The sequence below is a fragment of the Haliotis asinina genome, chromosome 6 (assembly GCF_037392515.1).
Source record: "Haliotis asinina isolate JCU_RB_2024 chromosome 6, JCU_Hal_asi_v2, whole genome shotgun sequence".
Lineage (NCBI taxonomy): Eukaryota > Metazoa > Mollusca > Gastropoda > Lepetellida > Haliotidae > Haliotis > Haliotis asinina.
The window spans coordinates 14,023,779-14,047,420 of NC_090285.1; the positions used below are offsets into that span (position 1 = coordinate 14,023,779).

General features: G+C 40.2%; 1 protein-coding gene across 3 annotated transcripts in view; it reads right to left on the bottom strand.

The window, feature by feature from the left end:
• The window catches only part of LOC137287093 (multidrug resistance-associated protein 1-like), a 46,502-nt gene that overhangs the window by 13,852 nt on the left and 9,008 nt on the right, over positions 1-23,642 (bottom strand). For 2 of the 3 annotated variants that reach the window (XM_067819223.1, XM_067819225.1), the window contains exons 8-22: positions 23,269-23,415; positions 21,946-22,030; positions 21,379-21,445; positions 20,479-20,605; positions 19,591-19,767; positions 19,132-19,299; positions 17,395-17,578; positions 16,844-16,892; positions 16,343-16,496; positions 15,377-15,623; positions 14,163-14,473; positions 12,920-13,119; positions 12,154-12,280; positions 11,024-11,125; positions 10,284-10,430 (exon numbers count right to left, since the gene is read on the bottom strand). In XM_067819223.1, the coding sequence (XP_067675324.1) occupies positions 10,284-10,430; positions 11,024-11,125; positions 12,154-12,280; positions 12,920-13,119; positions 14,163-14,473; positions 15,377-15,623; positions 16,343-16,496; positions 16,844-16,892; positions 17,395-17,578; positions 19,132-19,299; positions 19,591-19,767; positions 20,479-20,605; positions 21,379-21,445; positions 21,946-22,030; positions 23,269-23,415 (2,292 nt within the window). The remainder of the gene's footprint in view (positions 1-10,283; positions 10,431-11,023; positions 11,126-12,153; positions 12,281-12,919; positions 13,120-14,162; positions 14,474-15,376; positions 15,624-16,342; positions 16,497-16,843; positions 16,893-17,394; positions 17,579-19,131; positions 19,300-19,590; positions 19,768-20,478; positions 20,606-21,378; positions 21,446-21,945; positions 22,031-23,268; positions 23,416-23,642) is intronic. The other variant, XM_067819224.1, reaches the window with a different exon arrangement.

The following is a 23,642-nucleotide window of genomic DNA, read 5'->3' on the forward strand; positions in this document are numbered from 1 at the left end:
ACATAATAGTATTTCACTGATATTGGAAAACACATGGCAGCCTATACTTCTTTGTTTACTATAATTAAGGCCTCACTGCAAAATACAAGAGTTATTTTATGTTAGTAACATGATCTGCACACTGATAATTTAAAACAGATATATAAATAATATTTGTTAGCAATCTTTAGATTTCTTACCCAATTCAGTTTTCAATTTATTTAGCAATTTTCGGTTTCTTTTTCATGGAAATCCCGAGCGAAGGTACACTTAACAGTTTCACCTAATAACAGCAAAGAACATAGATAATACGTCTCAGTACTTTGATAGACTAATAAGTACACACAATATTCCATTAAACACATCTAGCACACATTAAATGTGATATTGGGATGCCAAAATGGTTAACATAATTGTATGAAGTGTAACAAATCAAACAGCAAAACGCAAAAGTAAAATGAAAACGCATGAGCAATTTAAATGTTGTGAGATGGTAAGCTTTCAATAATTATCGAACCTGCTTAGTTATCTAGATTTAAGAACTAATTTCAGTCACAAGAATTCTCTATGATCTATCTATGAAGTACGTTCAGCATGCTTACAATAAAAACGCTATATTCCGTCACTTGACGGAATTTTTCGAAAACGTCGGTATGGAATACTATCTGTATTCCGAATAAAGAAGATGCCATGCTATATTTGTACACATTTACAACGGTAATTTGCACCGGAAATCATTAATACATGGTAGTCATCTTTTCAGAAAGCACAGATAAAGAGATTTGTGCAGTTAGTAACTCAGTGAGGTAACTCATACAAGCGTGCGCAAAAATTAGGGACCTTCTGTGCGTACCTCTGTTTGTGTTTTATTGCGATGAGCAGTGTAACCGCATTTAAGAAGTGTACCAGGGGTCAGTTATTTAAACTGTAATGTAAAGCCCATTACAAAAAGTACAAACGATATTACCTACTAATCAGACAAACTTATCAGTACCCTAACATCCACCCACCGCCACCACACCACCCTCGCCCTACCCCTCCCACACACTCTCCCTCTTTCACACACGTACGCACTCTAACATACATATCGTTTAGGCCAATAGACCAGATATTAGAACCTTTGAATAGACACCGTGTGTCAAGAAAGACACGCACGTTAATGCTACTGCCCAGTCACGGGTATCGCTTCACCATGTGTTTGTTATTATCTCGGTACATTATGGCGTGGTCAGACTAATGAACCCCAGGTGAACCATTGAAATATAAGTTAAAATAGTGTCAGTCTTGTAACACTCTATTTACCCATTATCAAGTATTTATGCTTGTACTATATATATGACAACCCTAATCCTGGTCATACGAGATTTCAAAGGTATTTGAAATGCATGTCCTACAAACACAGCATTTACATGTGTTACACGTGCTAGAAAACACATGAAAACAACGGCCAGGTTTATACACCTGTGAAATACGTGAAATGCAGTTTTGAGAGTTCGTATATTTTAATACCCCTTTAAACATGAGAGCCAAATGATACCCAGATTTCAAAAGTTGTTCATACGGATGAAACGTATTTCCTAACATTAGTCAATCGGGATAATTCAATCATTTTGTGTCGTGTGTTCTCGTCAAAACAAACGCGTAATCTTTACAAATCTGGCTATTTTTATTTGTATGACGGTGAGTAGGTGTCTTGACTCTGAGGGTGCGGGTTCGAATCACGGATGGTACTCAACTCCGATTGTGAACTAAAATTTGTACTTTACTAAGAAAGTGTAATCCCAAATACACTGAATCGCAATAAAAACGTTTCCAAATTGACATGTATGCTCATCAGTACTTAACGACGACAGGGCTATCCGAAAGTCAATGACGTGTATGGCCCTCTTGAGCGTTGACAACAGCGTTGTATCGTCTGTACACGGAGTGGATGAGACGGTTGATGAAGGCCACGGCATTCCAGACACAGTGATACACCCGATAGAGTTCCTCTGCGCTTGTCGGCCTTGGTCGCACATCCCTGAGTCCCCTCTGAATCTCGTCCCTCAATTGTTCTATCGGGTTTAAATCTGGACTGAGGGCAGGAGTTTGTATGCCATGTTGACGGAGAAAGTCTGTAGCTGCTCTGGCAGTATGTTTCAGTCAATGAACACAGTCAAACCTCTCGTTGACAAACATGGTACTCACCTCCGACTGAGTACTAAAATTTGTACGTTACTAAGAAAGTGTAATCCCAAATACACTGAATCGCAATAAAAAAGTTTCAATCTCGTCCCACAACTGTTCTATCGGGTTTAAATCTGGACAGAGGACAGGATATTGAAGAGTTGCCATGTTGACGGAGAAAGTGCACTTGCTCTGGCAGTATGGACACGCACGTTGTCTTGCTAGAAGACGTGGTTCCCATGACGACCAAAATGTGGCACGACGAAGGTTCGCAATGCTTGATCAATGTAGCGGGCAGATGTTAACCCACTTCCTCTACCGGGAGCAATATTCTGGAACGCCATAGGGTCTACTTTTTGACTGAGAGCTCGAACCTCCCCACGAGTCTCTTTGCAGGACACAGTCATCTGCAAAACGCTCCCCGCGTCGTCGCCACATTCTCACTGTGCCATCCGCCTTCGAGATGCAACACATTGTTTCGTCGGAGAAGACTACAGTTCGCCACTCCCAGTTACGCCATTTCCGATGAAGTGTCGACCACAGGGGCGGACCCCAGTAAGGCCTGCAACATCTGTCGTTTCTCTGCCTCTGTGTCGGCACTGATTGGTCTCTGGTGATTGCCAATGGTTGTCCGTGCAGTTTTCGTAGTCCTAGCGAAGCAATATTGCAGGTGATGACGGACGTTGTCACAGGCCGTCTAGTGGTTCGGACTAGTTGCTGCAGGCGGTATTTTGTTCGAACATGAACAGCAAAAAGATTTACAACATGTCTTGCAGTCTAGCCAGTATTCAGTCTTCCTAAAGCTTGGTCCCGCTGTTCCTTTGATACTCGACCCGTGAAGGACCCGGGGTACAATAGGCCTTCAGCAACCCATGGCTGCCAGGAAAGGCGACTATGCTTGTCGTAAGAGGCGACTAACGAGAACGGGTGGTCAGGCTCGCTGACTTGGTTGACTCGTCGTCGGTTCCCAATTGCGCACATCGATGCTCATGTTATTGATCACTGGATTGTCTGGTCCACACTCGAGTATTTACAGACCACCGCCATACAGCTGTAATATTGCTGAGTGCGGCGTAAAACTAAAATCACTCACTCACTCCCTTGATACTCGTAGCATGGTCGCTACTGTCGTACAGAGGATGACTCGGTGCATGTTCGGTGGCTCTTCTTTTTGGGATGACACCTCGGGATGCACGTGCATTGTCATTTTCATGTCACAAAAATCTACTTTAGCAAAGCCGATTTTGACAAATAGGACAAATTGTTATGGATAACAACTTCTTTATTGCGTGATTGCAATCAATCAATAAGGAAGTTGTTATCCACGCAAAAAAGAAGGTGTTATCCATAACAATTTGTCCCATTTGTACACCTCATCTTCTAAAATGCCACTCAAACAAGTCATGCGTTTCTTACGACGTGTTTTTTTTGTTTTATCGCCAGCCTATTGATCGCCGTCATACTTGCTGTTTATATTTCCTAATAATGTAGATGCTTGGCTGTCTCACTATTTTTTTATAATATAGATATTTTATTGAGGGACAATGCTTACAAACTGATATTGAGTGGAACCCATGCTGAAGTCTTCCTTCTGATAATGTAGGTGCATGGCTGTCTCCGTAATTCCTGACAAATTTTGTAACTGTAAATATTGGCCTGGAAGCCAGAACCCAAAAATGGTGAAAATTGGGTGCAGTTTTGACGACCGAGTGGGAAGTGATTTTTCATAATCGGGAATGATTTAGCTTTGATATAAAGCCGGTAGTCATCAGCTACCGTGCTTGACTAGGGGCCTTTTTAAGGTACAACATATTGTTTCAGTGATGGTAATATTTTAACCGATGACAAGATGGTTTAATTATCTCTGGTTTCACTGGTGAGGGTTAACTTTGACCCAGATTGTCTTACGGATCCTATATATTCATGAACCTGTGAAAATACTTTGCATTGTCTGTCTGATGATATGGATTGTCGGTCTTTCTCAGTGCTATAAAATATAACGCAGTGTATCGCCCAAATTTACTTGTCTCTGTGTAAGTCATACCTCAAAGAGGGTATTGTCAAGTTACATGTAATCACCATTAACTATCCAAATACACGCACAGAAGTTGGTATAGACTTTGGCAGATGAAGTAGAAGCTTTAGAAATAAATTTTACCTTGAAATCCCAATACAAATAGACACATGCCTGGGTGACCACGCCTACAAAAATACCTAACTCCAACTTTCGCTTTTTCCCCGATTTTAGTGTGTCACATGGGAACGTTGGCAGCCAAGCAGAGTTACAACAATTGATAATTGTTTGGGCATAATTAAATATGCTCCCATGAATCAATATCATTAACAGCTGATGCACGTTATCAATACAGTCCTAAAATATTGACAGACCCAGTCACCAGCGTTGATCCAGCATTCTGAAGTCACCACCTGTGTTCAGTAGAGGGTTTTTCAAATTGCTTGCCCGGATCTATATATCATTTTTCCTAAATACGAAAACTAATACTACTAGAAGACTAGTGGTTTGTGCGTGCATGCGTGCGTGCGTGCATGCGTGCGTGCGTGCGTGCGTGCGTGCGTGCGTGCGTGCGTGCGTGCGTGCGTGTGTTTTGTTTGGTTTGGTTTGTTCTTTTTGTTGTTGTTTCTTTCAAAGTGCGTTTCCCGTTTCGTAAGAAGCAAATTCGCTGAGTATAGTTTTCGCAATGCAATAGTCCAACAAGAAGCAAGCCTAAACTCCCACTGGCTCAGAATCTCTAAGCTCAGTGGAGCTAATTCAGAGAGAGTTAAAATGGGAAACAGGTCCTATTTACAGAGACTTTGTATAACTTGCCATGAAACTTTAAATATGGATCGAAACATAAACTGGGCATGATTACTGGTTTTTCAACACCATATTTAAGTTTCTGAATTTCCCCTACAATTGTTGTGGTGTGTGTGTGTGTGTGTGTGTGTGTGTGTGTGTGCGTGCGTGTGCGTGCGTGCGTGTGTGTGTGTGTGTGTGTTTTTGCAATCGTGTGGCTGGGGTTATTCAAGAAGAAATCTGTCCAAACAGGACAAATTGTTTATTTTCCGACTAAAATTATCGGGCCTAGCCGTAGATGCTTCCATGGTATGTGGGAGATTTATTGGAACGTATGCCCTGGCGATATCGAGGATGAGCCCATTGTTAATAAGCCTGTAACATATTTGTCGAAAGAATGGACAGTGGCTTGTGCGAATTGATAAGCTTGAAAGCTGTCCAACAGTGTTTTGCTTACCGAGACCCTGGTCAGCATGAGCATTCCATCAGAAAGAAAAATGTGCACCTGGATACTATCCTTAAGATATAAAGACGTTGGATAACGTATGTCTACTCCTTTCCTTGAATGAATACAATATGTTTCAGTCAATGAACACAGTCAAACCTGTCGGTGACAAACATGTTTTAGATTCGGTATTAAATGATAGTAGAAGCAGATTTGAGATGATAAGTAGACCATCATTTAACCACAACAAAGTTCTGTTTACACAGTTTAAACTTTTCAGCAACGAACCTGGTTCAGTCACTACTCTGGCTTGTCTGGTTGAGAATATTTACAGACCACCGTCATGTAGTTGGAATACTGTTAAAAAAACAAACACACCCTTGAAGTTGAAGACACTTGTATGGTAACAAAATTATAAAGACCCACCAATCAACGTCGGATAACTTAAAACCTTGTTGCTTACAATGTTTGACTACGGGATGTTGCATGGGTTTTTTCAACTTTGTAAACCTTTTACACCATGAAATTAAAATGATGCAATATTAAGACAATCTGGTACATTTAGCGTCCAAAAGTGTGGTTGTTTAGTGATCTTCTGACTTATCGCTCATCGTCACTTTATCTTCCAACGAATGCTTGATTACGTTGTATTGTGTATAACTGCCCTAAGGTTCTGCATGAGTTTCCTACCGGAGGGAGTAACTGAAAAGATTCAACATAAACTTTCTAAAAACATTCTCTTCATCAAAGTGTTTAGAACATGATGAAAGTTTTATATGTTGTGATCCTAATATTTGTTAGATGTATACTACCCATCAAAGGCTTATACTCGCTAATGTAAACATTGCCACTTTCTTCAGGTTTAACATATACATCATAAATCCAGCGCAACGGAATCTCGCCAGTGAACATTTATAATTCCTTATGATGAAACCGCAAGATAATGTTCTGCGTATATGGACATTTTTATCATTTTGTATAATTAAAACAGTTATTCGATAATGAGAGACTAATTGACCAGTTTTTAAAGAAATCATATTTAAGTATTTGTTTAACTGAACAGACAACATGAGAATGAGATTCTATTAACTGTCGCAGCTGATACATGATCGCAGGTGTTTTACGTCTGTTACCCAATTACATGACTATTGTATACTATTAGTATTATTATATCGTAACATTTCCTTTGCAATCTGTATGTAGGCATTGTTAATACTTTACACCAACATCTAATAATTTTTACGTTTGATTTTAGGTACAATGGACATCTTCCTCATTCGCGATAAACCATACAAGATTATACAGCTGTTTTTCTACAACATCAAAAGTTACCTCTGCACCAGAACAAAATTGGATTTATTTTGGCTTCAAATATTTAGAAAAAATGGTGTTCTAACACGAGTCGGCTAAAATGTGTATATGTTTTAACACCTATTAATACTTTATTCGCTTTTGTAGATGCTTGTGATTGGAGTATTGAACATGAAAAATTATTGGTAAAATGCACACCTACGTTTTTATATGAAGTGGTTGTTTCCAGTTTATGTCCATTGTACAACCATTGTTCATTATTGGTTAGTTTACTCCTATCTTTCCTTTATCCTGGTTTAAAGTTAGTTTCGATTTATCACAGTGATTCTCTCTTTGGTGTCCTTTGCTTGTGCTTGAAAACAATATGATGCCATCGGCAAATAGCAACAGGAATGTTAATGTAAATGTATTTTATCTTGTAACTGGATACCGATTGAACAGATTTCTTTGATTTGGACTTTACTTTATTTATAAAATCTGGAAATAGAAAGAGGCTTAATATACAACCCTGCCTAACCCCAACTTAACTCACGAATGTATCTGATACTTTATTGCTATGCCATACACAAATTTTCACATTTTCCTACATACTCCGCAGTAATTTACACATTTTGCAACTGACACCATGCTTGTCTAAGAACGTCCATTGTTTAGTTGTGTTTATTGAATCGAACGCACGAGTCATAGTTTTGTCCCTTTTGGTCAGGATATTTCAGAATGATACAGTTTGAAACACATTTGTATCAGTGATACGTTTTCACTTTGAAGCCAGTCTATGATTCTGTAATCTTGTATTCAAGTGCCAGCTATCTGGTCATTTTCCAAAGGTTCGTTGGTTCTTTCTTAGAGTACTGTACACTACGGGTTTCGACAATACTAAAAGAGTCTACAAACAAAGCTGACTCCAAGGTGTTTACACCCGGTTACAAGTGGGCTTGATCCTGCTCGCTGGATCACTAGCTTTGTGCCGAAGACAGCTCTCCCACCATGCCTACAGCGTACCTTACCAAAAGAGCCCTTCTTCAAATTCTCCTGCCTAATGTCCTGCATCACTTCCACCACATTCTTTCACGCATTATTGATTTATGGCCACATAAAATACATTTCTTCTTTTCATCAGGTTTCTGTTTTAAAAAGTAGTATGTAGGCCTGATTTTGTTTGCATTTTTTACATTTTTATTCATATTTAAACTGTCCAAAACTTGGCATACCAGAAGCTGAGACGGATTTCGAAAGTCAGCTTTGCACACGCCAGTTTACCAATAGTAACGTAAACTACTTATGAATTGCATGAACGATGATACTTGTTCTAGCAAATTCACAGTTAGGTTGACTTTTCGTTCTGTCATTGACAATAGATTATGCTGTTTAAAAAATACTCATTATTTCACCTTTCTCGCAGTAAATAAAGGAGTTACATTGCAATATCAATGTTGTTTGGTTGGTTGGTTGGTTGGTTATGTAACGCCGCACTCAGCAATATCCAAAATATATGGCGGCGGTCTGTCATTAATCCAGCCTGGTCTAGACAATCCAGTGATCAACGGCATAAACATCGATCTAGCGCAGCGTCGCTAAATATATAGCAGTCAAAATGTCCATCCGTTATCTATGGTAGGATATAACATGGCATGCGTTTCATCGTCAGAATCAGCATTATTCATAAGAACCATCGTCGACTGTCGGACCACGATATTTTCCTCGCCTTCCCATTAACTTCCAGGTGTATTGTTTCCAAATCGGTATTACTGTTTTTCACTAAAAATGGGATACGTTCAGAAAAGTAACGTATTCGTCTGTGCGTTATTGTGTACTAAATACTTGAGTCTGGATCAGACAATCCAGTGATCATGAAGACCGAGTTACACAAAGGGGATACGATAACATGGATCGGCCTAGTGAGTGAACCTGAACCTAGTCAGTGAACCTGAACCAGATGTATATGCATCTTGCTGGACCATTAAGCATGGATTGCTGAAGATCACTTCTATCTCCATGGCTACAGATTCATTCTAGCTAGCCTTGTCACACACTGACAGGTTCGTTTGCTGGTACGGGATACAGCACATATACATCAAATGAATTAATCTAAATGATTCCATGGTTTCTCCAATCACCTCATTTTATTCCTAAAGCTAACATAACCAGGATTCCAGATTTCCGGAAACCTACATGAAACTGGATAATATCAGAATCATGTAAGTTTCCTCTGACAAAAACTATCATATAATATAATGATGATTGTTGGTTTTAGGTGTTCTCATACCGAAACTGACAAGGTTAGTTTCAGCCACTGAAAACTGCCTGAGACCAACAAGGTTTGTTTTCAGAAATGGAAACTTACAGTAAAGAATCAATGTTAGTTTCCCATTTCATAACGCATTTGGAATACATCATTGATGGCATCGTCTTTGAAACAAGTGTTCAATAAGTACATTTGACTCCAAGTGATTCTGACATTTCACAGTTTCGTGTAGGTCTCCGGAAAGCTGGAAACCACATTATTTTTGCCCATGGAACATAGAGTACACCGGAGAAACCCTAGAACCATGCAGGTTAATTCCCTTCAGCATGGCTCAGGAATGTGCACAAGCACAAGAAATACATTAACATTAAGTGCAGTCATGATAGACACAGCCCAAGGGCATACAGAATTATCTGCTACCTTCCTTCAACTGATTTTCAGCTTCAGTGAGTTTTGAGAGATACGGATCACACCTTATGGATGAGTATTTTTCTTGTCTTTAATGACTTAGTGACGTATTATTCAGCGATAATATGGTGTATTTATGCGATTGCTCTTCATTAGGCATCCGGTAAATTTCCACTATCACCCTCGATGTATCTACGGTTCGGTTCCATAATTTGATTACCTCCCTTTGCTAGTTCTGTCTTCTCACAGCAGCCAATCTGATAAGCCGTTACAAACATGTTTGCCGGTGTCGACAAAGGTGGCGACTGCAGCCACGAAGGTTTGATCGCAATGCAACTGAGATTAAATGAAAATTTCATGAAGACAAACTGAGGGGTAGGAAACCTTACAAAATCGTCTTCTACCTCATACTGTTTACCGAAGAAACAGAAATGTGTTATGACAGAAGCCTTGTGATTGGTACATCAACTTCCCAAAGTTGACACCCGACAGGATACAAAGTCACCAAGGGGAGGTAATACAATAATCGGGCCAAGCCTTAGATGCATCAAGGGTACATTTAGAAATGTATCGGAACATGTGTCCTGAAGATTATCGAGTATGTTCACGAGGGTGTCTTTATCTTTCTTCATCCAGTCCCCACCTAGGGACAACTTGAGCACGCTGTGCGTGTTTGCATGGATCAGAAGGAGCCTAATGTTACAACATACAAGTAGTTAGACGAATTACATCAAACTGATGAATATTTATGCATCCAGTCAAATGAGTTAGTCTAAAAATTCTGCACTGGGTATCGCACTAAGCTGCGTAATAGGAAGGAGTCCAATACAAAGGAAACGAGACTGTTCTGTAATCAATGTTTTGACTTGTATGTGTTTTCATCGTCAGTGAGACGAATGTCATTGACGAGTAATGGTAAAACAAATGCTTACCTTTTCTCCTCCATGAACGGTAAAAGTGATGTCCCGCAATACCAAGTCAAGACCTTCTCGGTATCGTAAACTATAGTTCTTGAATGCTAGATTTCCTTTCTGTGGCCACATTGCTGGCAACCGATCCGTGTTTTTTCTTCTGGCAGCCTGCAACCAATGTACGACCAAGTCTTAAGCAAACAACACTGTTGTTATATTTAGTTTTAAACGTTCTAATTTAAGTACAGATTCTAGTGCTTTTGTTGGGTTGAGAACCATCCGGGCCTCGAACCCACATCCTCTGAGCCAGGTGTCTAGTCGCCAGCATAAAATGTCAGCCGCCTAACCCGGTCACCCACCGCAGCTTCCACTGAGCGGATTAGGCAGCTGTTTAGTGTGGAGGCGATTAGGTGCCTGGCTTTGAGGGTATATGTTCGAATTCTGGATGGTGGAATTCCCATGTTGTTGATGACTGGATTGTTTGGTCCAGACTCGATTATTTACAGACCGCCGCCATATAGCTGCAGTATTGCTGAGTGTGGCTTAAAACTAAACTCACTCACTCGTATGGTATGAAAAAGGGTTTTGCCACTTCTTTTTCAAAGGCAGAGTGATCACAAACTTCAGACGATGCTAGTTAACTATGCTAGTTACCTTCCTAGATGTACTCGGTCTCTGGATACACCACAGAGTTCCCGGACAATAAACCAACTAATTAAAACAAACTTCACACACACACATATATATATGTACACAATTACCTCATTTGGACTGTTAGTGTATTCATTTATTTTTTTCATTGAAATGAGGCTGGTCTCAACTTGTCCCTGTAGAATCACAAACCACATCATGCAGCCATTTATCTGAAACAACAAGATAAATATATTATATGTGAGTCCATGACATTTAATTGGTCATCCTTTTTTCTGTTCTTGCTTTCATAAACCAAAAAGGAATTAGGCCACTTCCATCAAGGAGTATTGCCTTTTGACTGGCTGATAAAAGAGTTGACGTATACGTTGTGATATCGGACTTCCATCAATCGACACAAATTAGGCCACACCCATCAAGGAGTATTGCCTTTTGACTGACTGATAAAAGAGTTGACGTATACGTTGTGATATCGGACTTCCATCAATCGACACAAATTAGGCCACACCCATCAAGGAGTATTGCCTTTTGACTGACTGATAAAAGAGTTGACGTATACGTTGTGATATCGGACTTCCATCAATCGACACAAATTAGGCCACACCCATCAAGGGAGCACTGTCATTTGACTTGTTGACAACAGAGAGAGCGGGGTTTACGTTGCACTATTGAGCTTTTATCAACCGAAAGGAATTACTCAACACCCAAAATACAACCATTTGGAGTTGCAGTCACACAACGTCAAACACATTAATTCAATACGCTGCCAGGTTATTCGGAACTTTGTACAATCCACATTAATACATGGGACAGTAGCGTTCGCCTGTCAAGCCGAAGACTTGGGTTTGATTCTCTCATGGGTACAATGTGAGGTGCCCCCGACGTTATTCGGCTGGACTATTGCAAAAAGCTGGCGTAGAACTGAACTCACTCACTCATTATAGGTAAGGCATTTTTTCATCTTTAAAACTGTGAATGTTGTGAATTCAGTGTTAGCAATACTAATGCACCTTTCAGCAATATTCCGGCATATTACAGGAACACCAGAAAAGGGCTTCTCACATTGCAGTCATGTGGGAATCCAACCCGGTTTGTCAGCGTGACGAGACGACGCTTTAGCCATTCGGCTACCCAATCACTCTCCTTGTAGCTGAAAGTGTGAATTACAGTATTGATAGAAGCGGCGTATAATATACTCTGTGCAATGAACTGTATTTTAGTTACCCTTTGCTGACATTACCTCGATTGAAAATGATATCCCTAACCCCAGCAGGGCACCAGACATGGGACCTTTGAAGACAACACTGAGGAGTGAAGACATCGCACAGGCAAAGTTACCCACACCTAGCATGTGTACACCAAGCCACCTGCAAAAACCAATGCAAGATTTAGTTCATTGATGGATTGACTGATTGATTGATTGATTGATTCATCCACTTCATCAGGTATATGGCCAAACAATGCAAGTGTTAGTGCATCCAACCATCCATCCACTTATCCATTCTTCCGTTCAGGTGTTCATACTTACCCACCCATCCATCCCGCCCATCCATCCAACCACCTACCCACTAATCCAACGATTCATCCGTTTGTTCGTCCATCATCCATCCTTCAAACCGCCCATCAGTCTATTAATCTATTCATCAACCCATCCGTCAACTAACCCATCCACTTATCCATCCATCCACCTATCCATCCGTCATCCATACTTCCATGCATCCACCCATCCAAATATTGCGCGTAGTGGATGCCCCGACAAGTGTAGCATTCGGCAAGACAATGGTCGGATCTCCCACGTTTACAACTTAGGTGAATCCATCGTAAGTGGGTATGTTGCAGATACGCGTGGCAAACGGCCGCGAAGAAACAGATTTTGAATCCACCTCCTATACATAGGTGACTCTACACTGCGTATTGCGACGACAGAGGCCACAGTGTCACTCATCTGAGCAAGACTGTAAGTAAAGGCTTATGGGAAAAGCATATAAGACATGTATAACAAATACCTGCGCGACACCAAACTATAAAATCCCATCCTGTTCCAGTTGTCAGTCACTTCCTCGAACCTTTCTGAAAATCTTCCTTGAGCTCTGTATGCTCTCACAATGTCAGCCCCTGCGACGGATTCGGTGAAGTGGCTTTCGATTGGCGACCGCAGCTTCGATTCCAACATCTTCACTTGACAACTTGTCTTGGTGTAACGTTTCTACGGAGACACAGGTAAACGGGTTGACAACGATTTAGCCTTCGTTTTCACCATATCGCATTGTCAGCGCATCAGTATTTTCTGGATAATTTATGTTCCAGTTTCTCACATGTCGTTATTTTCGTTTCAGTCCTTACAGTCGACGGAGCAGCCTCGTATTAGTAATAGTAATGACAGTGGACAATATCTGCTGACCATATATAGGGTATTACTACCAAAGTAGATAGGATCAGTTTACCATATATTGGGTATTACTACCAAAGTAGATAGGATCTGTTGACCATATATTGAGTATTACTACCACAGTAGATAGGATCTGTTGACCATATATAGGGTATTACTACCACAGTAGACAGGATCTGTTGACCACATGTAGGATATTACTATCGCAGTAGATAGGATCTGTTAACTATATATATGTTGTTACTACAGATGCTATTTACTTTGATGGTAATACCTAATGGGATGGTTAATATACCTTGTCTACACTAGCAATAACACCCTCTATATGGTGTTAATAGATCATATCTACTGTGGTAGTAACGCCCTATATCTGGTGAACAAGTCCTAAGTACAGTGGCAGTTACACCCTGTATATGGTTAACAAGTCCTATCTACAGTGGTAGTAACACCCTGTATATGGTTAACAAGTCCTATCTACAGTGGCAGTAACACCCTGTATATGGTTAATAGGTCCCTATATGATATGGGAATCAGTAATAACATCTTACATGTATTATATACCGTGGTAGCAATACCCCTTTGGATGACTAACAGTTCAATATATGATATGATAGTAGCACACTCTATGATGGTCAATGGGTTTCTATATACAGAGAAAGCTGTCAAAACCGGCAGCTGTCCAATCTGGCAAGTTGTCAACACCGGCACAAATATCAGTCCACTTCATGGCATGTACATTTATCATCAGCTCTACAATCCAGCACGTTGTCTAAACCGTATTTATTGTTCAGTCCCCATGAGTGCCGGTTTAGACAGCTTCCACCGTGTTGTTGTAGCAATGAATATAGTAAACAAGTTACCTGCACATCGTAATAGTAATATGCCAAAGGGATCAATAACACCAAAACATGCGGGGTGCTGTATGCAACAGCAAACATGGCGACACTTATGTTCATCGCCGAGTCGAACCAAAACTCCAGTCTAAAGGGTAATTCTCCGTCTATCATCTCTATGTCTCGAGAGAAACGATTGGTTATCCTGCCTATTGGAGTTGTTTCAAAGAATTCCATTGGTGATGTAAGAATACTTTTCAGTAGTCTGTGATGTAAGTCTCGTGATGCCCTCACAACTCCCACCGCCATTAATAAAGCATATGTCAGGAGACAGAGGGCTGGAATCAAATAATAAACATAGACAAAAATGGTTTCCGTAGTTCAAAATGTTCGTTAGAAACATTGAATCACCAAAAGAAGCACTTACCCGGATTTGAATTAAAAACACAAATGGACAACAATTACACTACAAAGTATTACTTTTTACAGTCTTGCTGGGTGTTTCTATAACACTTTGAAATAAAAATAATTCTCGAGACAGATTTTAAAAATACATGAAAACAGAACAACCCGGGGACGTGTCTCTAAGAAATGCTGAAAATAATAGGACTCAGTTAGAATCTAGGTTATAGTGAGACCCGGGGAATCTAACTTGGTTAGTACTAGATAGTGATTCTGAAGGAATGGATTGTGTTTTAGTTCGCATTCCTTATGCTCGTGGAAATGTTTTGACCCCTTTAACGATCATGAATCACTATCAAATAGTAGTGATACCTAGTACGAGTTAAAAACTAGTATGTTTGTCATTTATTTTGGGTATGTTTTCGGTTCGCTTTAGTGCCATAATGGACTCCTGGAACATGCTCGAAGCGCATTGTACTTCAACTCCTTGAACGTTGGTAAACCAGTTTTAAAATAGTTACTGGCTGTCTCAGGATCCATTATGTGCAGCCCGGATCCGTAAAGGGGTGGGTGGTTAAGTTCGACGACTTCTTTGGCACGTCATCGTATCTCAGTTGCGTAGATCTATGCTCATGCTGTTAGTCACTGGATTGTCTAGTTATTTACAAATCGTTGTCCTATATCTGGAACATTACTTGAGTGTGGTGTTAAAAGCCCAAGCGATGAATGTACGGATAGCAAAGAGAAATTCTGCAAAGAAAACTGCAATCACGGCATAATTTAAATGATTTTAAAAACATATATTAACAAAACGTAAAAAATCTTATAACAATGCTCACACATCACCAGTCCGAGTCCGCTGTAAACTGCAAGGTATTTCATGTTGGTCCTCCATATGTCCTCCCGTGTTACATTTCCTGGATCCTCTAAACTGACCGTCTTGAGCAAAGGGTCCTCGGTCCAGTTAGCGAGCCAGATGTTGGCCCCGATAAACAAGACATAGTAGAGTGCAAAGGCAACAAGCAGTAGAAGCATATTCCACTGCCCAAAGGCGTTCATATAGTCCAAAAGCAGGTACCATTTGTCCTGTATAAGAAAACAAAATAGAATATAATACACAAAAGTGTAGAGAGAAATGAATCAATACTATACTACACTGGAAAATGCCTCCCTCCTTTTTCGGGGTACTTTCGAAATACTATCTAATTCTAGAGGACTTACCATTCTTTGTAACAATGATACTGATCTAAAAATATATTTTAAAGACCTTAAAATATGAAAATAGCAACTATATAACTGCCGTATATTTAATTATAGTGCTCAAACATTTTTATATTATATTAAACTGCATCTGGCACTGTACTATATAATTGCCTTATATAACATTATAGTGCTCAAATATATTCATATCTCACACTGTATCTGACACTGTGCTATATAATTGCCTTATATAACATTATAGTGCTCAAATATATTCATATCTCACACTGTATCTGACACTGTGCTATATAATTGCCTTATATAACATTATAGTGCTCAAACATATTCATATCTTAAACTGCTTCTTCTTCTTCTTCTTCTTCTTCTTCTTCTTCTTCTTCTTCTTCTTCTTCGGCTCTATATCATAGCAGACATAACTAAAGAGGATAAAGGACTGATACTGACCAATCTCTTCGGCTATAACAATGAAGCCCCTCAATCTCATATACACTGAAATTGGCTAGTGGTATGCTCGCAAAATGGGAGATCCCCTACTTTTTGAAAGGTATAGAAGACTTAATGTGTAATGTGTAATTGCTGCATACTTTCCCGCTAATGTCTCTCGTCTCCTCCTCATCAGTTGTAGCACCAGTAGCATTGTGAGTGTCCTCTGAGGTAGACAGACGTATGGAAGACTGTCTGGAAGTTCTCGATGTCTGGCTTTCATATCCAGCTGATGGCCCAGGTGAGTGGTCCTCACTGAACGTACATGGTTTTAGTAATTAAATCAAATACATTTACTGCATATTTAAATGATTTATATGTAACAATGCAAAGCCACCATGACACAATTGTTGTATAGAAAGCAACGACTTCATCATCAAAACGTATTTGCAAGCATAATAAGATCGTGATGCAGGAAGTGAGCCACAGTTAAACACTCTGCGTTACTTTCCCATCGTTATTACGCAATACACTTCAAGAATCAGTGATCACAGGCAACGCCCAGTAAAGTATTATTTTACATAATTATACTCACATACACCCACACGCGCACACGCACGCACGCACACACACATACATACATAACATACATACATACATACCTTTCCAACCTCTTCAGTGTACTCTTTAAATCATGGTCATTTTCAAGATCTATCAAAGAAGAACATTCAATGATATACATTGTTTCGTGTCACGTTTACGTTGTCCATATATTACGATGTTTAAATGAACCAAGTCATGTTCTACAAACATACTATTCAGGTTCCTCTGCCGTGTAACATTTCAAAGTCTTGGCTTGAGTCACATATATGTTGTCTACATATTACGACGTTAAACTGACGCAGGTCTTGCTCTATGCTCGATAAATAAAATAGTTAGGGATATTGTAAATTTTGAAAACAATAAGACAATAATAATACAAATAATATGAATAATGATGTATATATTCATTGATATACTGATGAAATATCAGTCATAAAAATACCATGTCCCTAAGTTATTGTGTCCAGTATAATAACAGACTATTCGGTTTCCACTGCACTGCTCTCTTTCAAAATGAAATGTCGATTTTATTACTTGGTCCCTAGCTATTTGACTCATCGGAATTTTATTGTAGTTTTAAAATTATACTTTGCCACCAATGGCACAGTACCTCCGATATCCTCTCTACTCTCTTCGTACTCTGTGAGATATGACTTGAGAACCTGGGTAAACGCCCCTTCGCTTCTGAGAAGATCATGGAAGATTCCCGTCTGTGCCACGGTACCCTCCGCCAGGACGATGACGTTTTCAACGTCAGGTAGATATCGGACGTTGTGCGTTACCAAGATTCGTGTCTGCGTAAACAAAACCTTGCTGTGAATACAACGACTGAGGTTATTGTACACACCTCAAGTGAGTGAGTGAGTTTAGATTTACGCCGCACTCAGCAATATGCCAGCTATATGGTGGCGGTCTGTAAGTAATCGAGTCTGGACCAGTCAATCCAGTGATCAACAGCTTGAACATCGATCTGCGCAATTGAGAACCGATGACATGTGTCAACCAAGTCATCGAGTCTGACCACCTGATCCCGTTAGTCGTCTCTCACGACAAGCATAGTCGCATTATATGGCAAGCATGGGTTGCTGAAGACCTATTCTACCCTGGACCTTCACGGGTCACATTGTAAGTATTGGTTCAAATGACGTATAACATATTTCATGCAGGTCAATCACCGTCTGATGTGTGTATATAGTTCTAATAACGAAAGTAGATCATGAGGGTGAGGGTAGCTTACTGGTCTATGGCGTTCACAACGTAGACTAGTCTCCCTTGGGTGTGCTAGATCGTAGGTCCAAATCCCGATTCCTTTTTCAGTAAGCCAGCAAAACAATATCAATCCCCGTTTCTGAATATCCTGGTCAGTCAGTATCTAACTGGGCATCGCTGAGATCAGCTTGACACCTTTTTACAACGTCCAACCCCGAGTAAAATTGCTAAGACGTCCGTTATGGCATAAATGACACCAGATATCAGTGTGATCGACGGGATCACATCATCGAAAATGCCGGTAAAGATTCTGGTTTAAACTGATCCTCCACCAACCTACAATTTAGAGGCGACAAACAAGTTCGGTTGGTCGGGCTCGCTGACTTGGTTCACACATGTCATGGTATTCAATGCAGAGTGCGAAATTGTCCTGTTTTTTGATCACGTCGCCGTGATTTGGTGATGCACCTTTATAGTTTATGTAGTAAGGGGGTTGGATAGTAAACCGGACTTAGTTTATCGATCTTTCGGACCCGCGGTGGGCGCCTGTGTTTCAAACCTTTTCAAAAAGAACCCTTGAAGGATATTTAGAAGTGATACACATAAAGGCAAGAGTTTAATAGATGACAACTTCTTTATTGTGATGGGCCACGACGCTTACTGTTCTTACCCCTTCATCTGGTGACTGAATAGTTCCATGATTCAGTTGACAGTAATGAACCGATCCTACTTACAGGAATAATTTCCGATCTAACCATCCCAAAATTAGGCAACTATTACGACTGTCAACATCTGTGACAGCCAGTCATAGTTGTACACTTGTTCAGGTCTAGCAAAGTCGTATCTGTGGCGGTCGCGCAATTTGGAGCCAGAACTCGTCCTTGAATATACGCATAGCAACGGAAATCTTGTACCGGAAGTAAGCTGGGCCCCGTCTCGCAAAGGGAGACGGGAATCAGCTTAGCGTCTCTCGGGACTTACAGGCCCTATCCATTTCGATGCATAACCTCCTGTGAGTCATTCAATATATGGTAGGGATAACTGTTTTCGCTATATTCTTTTCGGTTCAGTGATGTTTAATGTCAATAACCATCATTAGCATAAATATTATCATTACAAGATCCTCTAAAGAACCTACCTTGTCCTTTAACATGCCTTTGGAGCCTATGACTTTGTCAAAAATGTGTCTGCCTACGTGACTGTCCACGCCACTGAGAGGGTCGTCCAGGAGGTATATGTCTGCATCATCGTAGACAGCTCTAGCTAACGACAACCTCTGTTTCTGACCTCCACTCAAGTTGATTCCCTAATGCCGAGAGAAATATGTGGCGTTATTAAGCTATTTTGTTCTGATCATCGCTATGCTACATCTGCAAGTTTCAACAACTGTGAGCCCAATACATCTTTTGAGAAGAATCTTCTAGAAGGTAATTAGACTAACATGCATATCACCTCTCACATTACAGCAGTATTTAACCTGTGTAGATTGTTTGTTTCACCCCAGCCAACGTCGGCTTTGGAAGCCTCAGAATTACAAGTAGTCTGTTACGTTTTGCTCTCACATCCATCCCATATGCCATATCAAATGTGAACTGACCCTCTCTCCGATCATCGTCAAGTCTCCATCAGGCAGAATGTCTATATCAGGCTGCAGCGCACAAGCATTGATGACCCTCTCGTATAGATCCTTGTCCAGTGGCTTGCCAAACAAGATGTTGTTCCTCAAGGTGTCGTTCTGTATCCATGCTTGTTGTGGAACATAACCCACACGGCCCTGCAATGCATGTAAGTGAGTCTTTCAATAGATCTTAGCAATTCAGTTGAGATGAGTCCGCCCTAGCACAGTCACTTTTATCCAATCAAGTCAAGACATTGAAAGCCATAACATGCGGAACGATGAACGTTAATGAGGCAAGTTACAAGGTCTGACCACACCATCAATCTATACTAGTGCTTGCTTACGACCAGGTCATTTCACCACAAACCAACCTCACATATTCTACCTAAATAGAGGGCTAGCCTAGTGGTTAAAGCATTCACTCGTCCCGGGTTCGATTTCCCCACATGGGTTCAATGTGTGAAGCCCATTTTCTGCTGTCCCCCGCCGTGATATTGCTGGAATATTGCTAAGAGCGGCGAAAAACTAAACTCACTCACTTACTACCTAAATAGGGAATCGAGATAAGATCTGTAACAAGTTGAGAAGTATTCTGCTAGTCAATAGTTCCCCCGCAGACAATGAACTATGTTTAGAGATGGAATTTACTTTGAAAATTAATTCAGTTGACTCTATAAGAATAAAGAGTGAGTGGGTGACTTTTACGCCGCTTTTAGCAATATTGCAGCAGTGTCACGACTGAACACCAGAAATTGACTTTTCATATTGTGTTGGGGGGGATCGAGATAGGATGTGCAACACTTTATCCACGTGACTACCTCAACGCCCCTTTAAAAGAATAACGGAAATAGATGTCTGCTGACTTACCTGCACTCCAATTTGACCCTGTACCTTTTCAACCTCCCCAAGAACAGCAGCGAGCAGGGACGTCTTACCACTGCCGACGTGACCTACCACGGCAACTAATCTGTTCTCGTGTATGCTGAGGTTGATACTGAAAAGATAGACCACTGGTCAGTATTTCATCACTGAAAACATCCTAAGAAGGATTTATTAGGTTTTGTGGTAATGAAAAGTCCAGTCTGCATAAAGCACTTGACCATTATCGTAAAAAAATGTTCCCGGACTTTTATGACGAAAATATATTGTTCATTAACAGTACAAGTTTCCTGTAAAATATTCAATCTAAAGCAGATCAGCCTTTAGTTTAGGATAGATTTACGATTCGTTTTGGAAGATTGGAAGAATCATATCAGTCCCGTACAAACAAACACTAATGTGAAATGCATCAATATGATTTAATATGATTTAATATGATCAGCCTTTAGTTTAGGATAGATTTACGACTCGTTTTGGAAGATTGGAAGAATCATATCAGTCCAGTACAAACAAACGCTAATGTGAAATGCATCAATATGATTTGATCGTAGGTCATTCAAATAATACAGAAGCATAGGTACAGAATACTTCTGTCTTAAGCTTAATTTCATTTGGGGTTATACCCGTTAAGATCCGAGTTAGAATTGGTCTTCAGTAACCCGTATTTGTTGCATGTGGCGACTAACGGCTGATCAGGCTCGCTGACTGGGTAGACACATATCATCTTTTCCAAACTGCGTAGATCGGTGCTCATGCTGTTGACCATTTAATTGTCTGGTCCAGACTCGAATATTTACAGACCGCCGCCATACAGCGGGAATGCTGCAGAGTGCGGTGTCAAACAACAATCAACCAACCACAGATAGAGGGCGGGATGGGGGAACTCACTTGCTGAGAACTGGATGGTTGTTGTCGTCCCAAGAGAAGGACGCATTCTTCATTTCTATTGCCACACCTGCAAAACGCACATTGTACATACGTTATGACCTCCTTAGAATATAAATATTCTCCAGACGCGACGAATATGATCGAGTGTTCGTTTTCTTTCACTTGGTTGACACGCCACCATATCCCAGTTACGTAGATCTATGCTCATGATGTTAATCACTGGATTTTCAGACTGCATCCATTACAGACCTCCGCCATAAAAGTGAATATTGCTGAATGTGGAGTTTAACACCAAACAAACAAACAAAGAAACCCAAGGGACTGATGTCAATGCTTCAACGGGTATACATCAAGCACACTGTGTGTTACTTTAGGTAGAAATAACTTATTTAATGTAAAAATAATATTCCGAATATAAACGTTTAAGTAATTCTCGATAAGATGGCGTTTGGTTTGCTGTTACTGATAATTATAGTTACATATTGTATTAGAGAACTTCCTTCCTTCATAGCTTGATTTTTCGTAAGGATGACAAACGTATTTTGGTGAAGATGTACGTGAATTTACCATTTGTATTATCACACTGATCGATGTTGGCACCAAATTCGTCTTCCCTGAAAAACTCCTGGAGTCTCTTGATGCTGACGTCAGCCTGAAATACGTTTCAAACAAAAAAAATCGCCTTCTTTTCCCTATGATACTACATGTCTAAGAAACATTTTCATGGCGCCGTAGTACTATTGAAACGTGAGTTATTGAGTTCCATTTACCAAACTGATAAAGAGATAATGAACGGATGCTAAGATTTCGTTGTCCATCATCTAACTGTTACTTCTCGTGTTGCTTGTAACAGAGCAAAACCCATACATTATTGCCGCTGTGGGTATCATGGTTGTGTTGGGAAGTTGGGAATATACACACGTCATCTTCAACAACCCATGCTTGCCATTAAAGGCGACTATGCTTGTCGTACGAGGCGACTAACGGGATCCGATGGTCAGGCTCGCTGACTTGGTTGACACACGTCGGTTCCCAGGTGCACAGATCTATGGTCATGCTGTTGATCACTGGATTGTCTGGTCCAGACTCGATTATATATTACAGACCGCCACCATATAGCTGTAATATTGCTGAGTGCGGCGAAAAACTTGACTCACTCACTCAGTCACTCGACGTTTAAGGGTACCTGCTAACACCGTTATCAAGCATGTGACTGAAGCTATTCATTTTGATAATTGGATTTTTTATATCCCCAGTGCTCTGCTTATAGTTCATCACACCAAGTGCTATAAGCCACTGAAAATTGTCATCTTCTTCATTTGGTGCAACACCCCCAAAAATATGAATAAACACTGAGTTATACCTCACATTCTAGCATGAATTGACAATCAGTGATACCTGTTGAAATAATAATGTGAATGACGCCGTCTGTTACTGACAAACATGATTATTGCATTTATTATACCTTTTGCATCAATGACTTCCACGAGCATAGTCATTTGTTTCTTACACACCACAGAATATCGCACCCTTTCAATTCAAATTTCATATATTATCATCGTGTTAATATAGTAATTACACAGAAAACAACGATCGTGAATGCGTGTCGTCACTGAGCCCAACCCTTCCCTGACAGCTGTATTAATTAAACGCACCAAAACGTATGTTGCAATGTAGATATATACCGAACAGCAAAAGGCAATATTTCAAAAAGAATGAAATCTTATAAGCGTTCATGTTCATCTTTTCTATTTGTTGCGTTTCTTTTGATGTTCAGTATATATGCATTTGCTTCCAGCAAGCATACTTGAAAGTGTATGATAAAGAAGTTGACAGTCATACATTTTCCCCTATATGTATATTGCTCTAAATGTTATCCAAAAGGCTTACCTTAATGAGATCGAAGACAACTTCAGGAGTTTGATTAATGGCATATCGGAGTAGATTCAACAAAGACACAATGGCAAAGGCTGATTTAGCGGTCAAAATACTATCTCCGTTCAGGTAGAAAAATCCACAGAACATCACTACGGATATCTAGACAAGGAAAAAAGATCGTAAGGAATTAAAACTTGTCTGCAGGAAATAAGTGTTTGGACCATTGTTTCTGAAATTCAGGTTAAACCTCGAGGGAGGACATTTGGTCCACGGTTTCTGAAGGCGTTTTTCTTATTTTGTGTTCAACAAAGTTGTTGTCTGTCTTCAGGAATGGAGATTAACAATAGTACGAACATGTGATATAAAATTAAGGTGCGATTAACAGG